This window comes from Plectropomus leopardus, unplaced genomic scaffold (assembly GCF_008729295.1).
Source record: "Plectropomus leopardus isolate mb unplaced genomic scaffold, YSFRI_Pleo_2.0 unplaced_scaffold14561, whole genome shotgun sequence".
Lineage (NCBI taxonomy): Eukaryota > Metazoa > Chordata > Actinopteri > Perciformes > Serranidae > Plectropomus > Plectropomus leopardus.
Window position 1 is genome coordinate 1 of NW_024615570.1, and position 7,156 is coordinate 7,156.

General features: G+C 39.7%; 1 protein-coding gene across 1 annotated transcript; it reads right to left on the reverse strand.

The window, feature by feature from the left end:
- Window positions 1–182: 182 nt before the first annotated feature.
- Window positions 183–4,184, reverse strand: LOC121964211 (WD repeat-containing protein on Y chromosome-like). Its single transcript, XM_042514425.1, has one exon. The coding sequence runs from the start codon at window positions 4,182–4,184 to the stop codon at window positions 183–185; it is 4,002 nt and encodes a 1,333-aa protein (XP_042370359.1).
- Window positions 4,185–7,156: the final 2,972 nt, after the last annotated feature.

Genomic DNA, 7,156 nt, shown 5'->3' on the forward strand with positions numbered 1-7,156 from the left:
TAGGGCGTATTTTTTTTTGTTTTTAAATATTTCTGGGAGGAAACCGGAGCACCCGGAGAAAACCCAGACAAAAATTGTTTTTGTCAAAAATTGACAAAATCTTCAACTGCTAAATTATGATGAGCTCTTTGCAGCATTAGTGCAGACACCTGCAGTAAACCCCAAACAAATTAGCAACATTTTCATCTTCTGCTGCTGAATCGTGGTGAGCTTTTTAAAGCATTAGTGTGGGCTGTGGTGAGCTGGACCTTTTCAGAGATGGGTGGAAAGCGTACTTGTTTTTTCGTGTGTTCAGACTCACACTTGACTGTACTAGCTTGTTGGCGCATGTGTGACGACGTCTTTAAAGCTGACTTTGCATTTGGTGGACATGGTGTGAGGACGAAGTCTTTCAATGCTTCACTCTGTTGAAGCTTGAGCTCACGACCGTATTTGGACCTAATCTGGTTCAGCTTTAAAGATGCTCTTGTCGGTGAGCTTTGTCTACGGTCTGTGCCCCCTCTAATGAGTGGGGTCTGAGGCGGTTGTGGCTTAAACTTACTTTCACTATGTATCAGCTGCACCTTATCATGGATAGGGGGCAAGCGTACATGCTCTGGTGGTTGCCCAGACCCCAGACTACCTAAAGCGTTTGACTGACATGGTGTGAGGACAAAGTCTTTTAACGCTGCTCTTTTCTGAATCTTGAGCTCACGTTCATATTTGGACCTAGTCTGGTTCAACTTTAAAAATGCCGATATTGGTGAGCTTTGTGTACAGTCTATGCCACTTCCAGCGAGCGAGGTTTGAGGCGGTTGTGGCTTCAACTGACTTTCAGTATGTGTTAGCCGATCCCAAGTATTGACAGGGGGCAAGTTCACATGCTTTGGTGTTTGCGCAGACCGCTGATTGCCTAAAGTATTTGGTGGACATGGTGTCAGGACAAAGTCTTTTAAAGGTTCTTTTTGCTGAATCTTGACCTCACGACCATATGTGGGCCTACTCAGACTCGAGTTTGAAGATGCTGTCATTGGCAAGCCTTGTGTACGGTCTGTGCCATCTTCAATGAATGAGGTCTGAGGCGGGTGTGGCTTAAATTTACTCTCACCATGTGTTCGCATAACCCTATCACGGATGGAGGGAAAGCGTACATGCCCTGGTGTTTGCTCAGACCCCAGATTGCCTGGAGGGGTATCAATGCCACCTCTGATCAGCGGGGTCTGAGGTGGGTGTGGCTCAAATTGCCTCTCACTGGCATTGAGCTGCACTGTATTAACTGGGGTTGGGAATTGTATGCGCTGTGATAAAGTCTTCAGGATTTTGCTCCTGACTGAAGGTTCTTTGGGCCCTTTCTTGAATGCACCAGCAGATTGCTGCTTCTCATCAGAGATGATTGGTGCATTTTTAGACCTCAGGTGGACCTGATCAGAAGAGACCCCAGGTGCTGTAAACTCTTGAATTTCAGTACAGAGGTCTTTATAGTGTGTTACTGGGGAATCTAGTATAGCCATTCGAGGTTTTGAGTCAGCATTTCCCTTTAGACTGTGGTGCTTAATTTTCTTATTGCCTTTAAAATGTCTTGTCTCTTTTGTGCCTGTGATTCCTGCCTCCTCCTGGTCAGCATTCTCCCCAGAGCAGAGTTGTGTAGCATCCCACTCGTCTTTACCAAAAACACCTATGCAGCGGCCTCTGTTTGTCCACAGCTGGACATTGCAGTCCAACCCTGCAGTAATAATGTTTTCACAAGTGGGATCACACTGAATACTCACCACCCTTGTCAGGTGGGATTGCCAGGAGGCCAGCAGAGGAGGTGGACACAATGACATGAACCACCCATTTATATTATTAAATGGCCCTTGGCTCGTCTCTTTAAACCCAAATCCCTTAATGTCCCAAAGACAAATCTTTCCGGTACTATCACCGGTCAGTAATATCTTTTCATTTACATTGGTGGACATGGCGGTAATGACTGCACCTTCATCAGTCACTGCCCGGAACTTTGCTATCAAACCTCCCTTACTTTTAACAGACCAGGCACTTATGTAGCCATCTGCAGAAGTTAGCAGTGTGGCTGTGCTGGGAGTGACCTCCCTGGTCTTCAGGGCTAGCATAGAAGGTCTATTTATAGCAATCATGTCCCCAGTCAGACATTTTTGAGAATGTCTCTCACTATCTGTGACTCTGTTTAAATTATTTTTGGACAGCCTCATTGTTAAGCCTTGATGTTTTTTGTCTGCCCAGAATATTCGTGGGCTTTGGCTCTCTTTGAAAGAGTAGCAAACATCAGCTGTCTCAATATTCCAAATTACAGTGTTCCCACTGCTGGAAACAGTAAAAAGGAGGTTCTCATGGAAATCCATTGAAGAAATGTCCTCCAAATTATCATGTTGCCAAATCTTGTGGTCATAATCCTTTATATCCAGGTTAAAAATGTACCTGGAGTTCCTACCTGACACAAACACCCTATCTTTTACACAGACAATTCCTGTTACCTCCCTTGGCAGGGTAACAGGAATCACATCAAGCTCTGTACCATTATTAAAGTTCCACATTCTCAGTATTCCATCCTGGGAAACTGTGATAAGTTTACGCTGCAGTTCATCAAATGCAATGGCAGTGTGCCCCACACTCTTAGCAGGAGTGACTTTGAACTGCATGACAGCCTGTCCTGTTAAGATATCTGAAACTGTCACGACACCATTTTGGCAAACTGAAACGACCTGCTTGAAAATGCTGTGATAGAGAACAGAGCACAAGGGCGCATCATGGGACGTTAACGAATCTCTAAAAACATCCGTTCCTCTTCCAAGATATTTTCCTATATTTGTGTTTGCCAGAATTAACTCATTGTTGTGTGAATTGTAACACACACTAGAAATACGGCCCCGTCCCATACCTTCAACATAGAAGCTTTGCCTACACAGCCAACCATTCTGAGTCCACACACGAACGTTGTTGTCCTCAGATAAAGAGATCAAGATTTTTTTGTCATGATTGAACATGATGTTGGTGACAGGTTTCTCATGTCCTTTCAATACATTGCAAGGCTTGGTTTTGTGAGGAAACCATACTCGCAGTAGGCCATCTGTACCACCTGTCACCAGTTTATCTTCCGCCTGGCAGTATTCAACGCAAGTGAAGAAATCTTTACCTTTCTCACTCTCAAATACATTCAGTTTAGCTGTGTGTGGATCGGGCAAAGCAGCAAGGACCATGGTCTTAGATGAACCACCGCAGACAGCATAAAGGTTAAGTTTTGGAAAGTATTGGATCTGACTGCATGTATCACCAAAGATGTGGACTTTTGCACACCAAAAGTCGGGCCTAGGCGGTCTTTTTAAAAGTTTTGAAACATACAAAACTGGATAATTCTTAAGAGAGATTTTCTCAAATGCATCACTGCAGAAGAGACTTATCCGTTCAGTGTTTCTTATGTTGTGACAAACGAATACATAGAGGAATCCTTTGTCATCACCAAAGGAAAACATTCCTTTTGTGTCATCTGACCAGTAGTTTAAGGTCGTGACAATGTTGTCCTCAACAATCAAAGAGTGACTGACAGAGAACAATTGACTTATTTCATTTGAGTTATAAAATTTTAGTTCTCTGTCAGTAGTTGAAACAGCCAGCTGTTGGAGTTCTTTTATGTAGACCATGTCAGTTACTTTTGACTTCTTATTATGTTCGAAAGGAAGTGTTGTTTCTTTTTTTCTAAATGTTATTGTGTCACTGGAGTCAAAGCTGTCACTCCAGTAGTTAAGTACGCCATCCGAACTAATAGTTAAGTACTGACCTTTCTGGTAAGTCCTGACTTCATCATCAGGATTCTCATCAGGATCACTGTCATCCTCAAAAGGCCGCCATAGAATACGGATGATTTTTTTATAGTGACCTGAAGGGATTACTTTGATGGACTTGGGAAAAGCTATATGCTTCGAGTCCATTTTATCTGATGCCTTATTTTTAGACAGCAGGAAGTCCATAAGCTCACCAAGGTCCACAGTTCCATCACCATTTGCGTCAATCTTCCAGTGAAGGCAAATTAATTCTGCCTTACTGACAGACCCGCATAAATTGACCATCAGGTCACAAAATTCTTCCTCGTCTAAGCCACCACTTCCATCCTCATCAGCCTCCTTAAATGCCCTCTTAATATCTACGATATTAGCGGCACTAAAGAGTTTATCTTTCTGAATATCACTCATGATAGATTTCTGTGGTGGGTCTTCTGCTATATCTGTGTGTTAATATTATTTAACTGTATAACTAACTAAACAGTTAAGTTAAACTTGCCTGCCTTTTGAAAGCTGCAGCTCTGACAAATCCCTTACAGAAATAAATCTGAGACAGGCTATTCTAACCTTCTTCCAAGAATGTGCCTTTATGATGTAAGAACGTTTGTGTGTTGTCCTTTGTGACATCACTGAGACACGCTCTAAAGTAGCGCCCTGGAGTAAGGCACGCGTCAAACTGACGTCAGAAGTGCCGAATTCAACCTCACCGAAATGTTTCAAAATAAAATGCAGTTGTGTAAGCAACTAATGGGATAAATTAAATAACACTGTCTGTGCTTTTGTTTTGAAAGGGAAGAAGGGAAGTTGGGCTAAAACAACCGTCTCTACATCTGCATTCATCTGTCTTATATCAAAATAAATGCCTTAACATAATTATACACTGGTACTTTATATACCTGATATCGCTGCAGTTTTTTGTTAAATTTCACTCGGTAAAACTCCAAATTAATAAATTAGCCGTTATAAAATGTGTAAACGTTAATGCCGACGAGAAACAGCTTTGAAACATCCTGTTTGTGTACTCCAAATGGGGACAATGTCGAATTATGTAAAATGGGGACAATACCGAATTATGTAAAATATTCGCCGAATGAGTTTGTGTTTGATTAGGAGTTAAAATAAATCATACATCATCTTCTAAAGAGGGGAGATTATTACCGTGAGAAGTGGCTCCATTAAATTTGACAACATGTTAACGGAGCAAGGCAAAAGAGATGGCTCTAGCGGTCTTACTTTAGTTGCTGGACCGCAAAGAGCCATTTATTACTCGTCTGGGCATAATAAACAGAATTCGTCGTATTTTTTTCTTGTCAGAACATTTTTTCCCCTGTTATATGTATATCGTATCTCATAAAGTAAAAACATTCACCATACATAAACAAGAATAATTTGAAGTATGATATTTATAAATCTGATATTTTTTAATCAGCTTTGAAATCGTGGTAAGCGTTTTTTGTTTTGTTTCGTATTTTAAAACAGCTTATGAGGTGGTTGTATTGTTGTTGTACAGGCATAACACCAGGAGATGGCGCAGTGAGGAAGATGTGATTATATCATGAAGTACATGCACATCATAGCTGCACCCTTGTCTAAATAATTACAAATGAATTTAAAATCGGTTAAACAAAGTCTGGTCTTTTTCGAGACATACTTAATATGTATTGCAAAATATAAGTTAGAACCGATAATTAGCCCTCTTTACTTAAATATTAGCAATATAAATTTTAGCTATCTGATTGGGTCCATAATGTAATATTAGCTGATGCAAACAGTGCTGCAAGGTTACTCTACAAATGAATTAGTTACAGATTACCTTTAAATTAGGCTTATCTTTCTAACAAATGTTTTAAAAAGTGCAAGATCCTGTCAACATAACTTTTAACTAGAGGCACTAACATAAACACTGACTATTGTTAAACTTCTATTAAAAGTTATTTAATACTGTGAATAATGTATAATGTAATATTTTACATATAAAGTTTTCAACCCCAAAATACACTTGGGCATAATCCCTTTTTAATCCCCATTTTGATCTGTAACTCTAAATTAATTCTATTTTTTCTCAGTAACTGCACCAGAATGCCCCCCTATGCTGATAATGAATACACCCCATATAGTTTCAACAATATTACAGGTAGCCTGTACAATACGCTAACCAAGTAAATTGTTATTGTATTATTCAACAAAAATAATAATTATAATATGAATTCTTATTTAGTGTATGCATGCTTGTATAATAATACTCCATAATGTGTTATTTTTTATCCTAATATGGCCAGAATAAAAATAATTTATCCGAAGCAGGTACACTACACTTCATGCAGGTAAAGTACCTTGCCACTTCTCTCTCCCCAGCTAGACTTAATTCTGCCAGCTCAACATTAACATTTACACCAACACTTCCCTCTGCTGAGCAAAGCAGCAAACTACAGGCACCTAAAGATAAACTCAGTGGAAATGTAGAAATGTGACTGGCCCCTCTCCCCACAAATTCCTGCTCTTCAACACTTTAAAAAACATTGCAAAGTTTTCATTTGTGAAGTATTCAGCAGCAGCTCCCATAAATCTAAACCATATACTCATTAACGTTTAAAAAGTATTTTATTTCACCTATAAGTCAAGTGTACAAATCAGACAGTGTTATGACACCTATCACAACTTGCATCTGTAGGATATATTTCAGCAAGTCTTGCCTTGGAAAAATGAGTGTGATGTAAGACTTTGAATTGTATTATGCTAAGTTTTGCACAAAAGGAGCTATCATTCACTCTTTGCAGGGTGCTGTTCCAAGAATTACATAAATTACATTTATATTTTTAAACCTTTATATACTAGTTTGGACATTTTAATGTCCCGCCTATATATTTGTAATTATGTATTTTTACACACTTTACGTACTTAGCATATTATACATATTATACATTTTACATTTTTTACAAATTGGTGTAAAACTGAAGCATAATACATCTTTTTATTTCAGATTTTTGCGTGTGCACACTTTTTTATCTTATGTTTTTTAATGTGTAACATAATATTATTTCATTAGCTTAACTTAATTATTATTGAAATGCTTATTTCTACTTCTATTATTCTCTTTGCTCAGCATCAGAGTGAATGTTCAAATAGTAATACATTAGTAATACATTAGCTAAGTGGTTCTGATTCTGATATATGACCATAGACGACAGCTCCTGCATGACCGTGACTACAGGCCAGGTTCAGAGACAGCTGGAAAGACTCCGCCTGTGGAAGGCTCCAGGCCCTGATGGCATCACCCCCAGGATCCTGAGGACCTGCGCCAGCCAACTGTCACCTGTGCTGACCTACATCTACAACCTGAGCCTGAGTCAGCAGAGAGTCCCGCTGCTGTGGAAGACGTCATG

Excerpts from the sequence above, each read along its gene's own strand:
- LOC121964211 (XM_042514425.1), bottom strand. The coding sequence starts at position 4,184 with ATGAGTGATATTCAGAAAGATAAACTCTTTAGTGCCGCTAATATCGTA.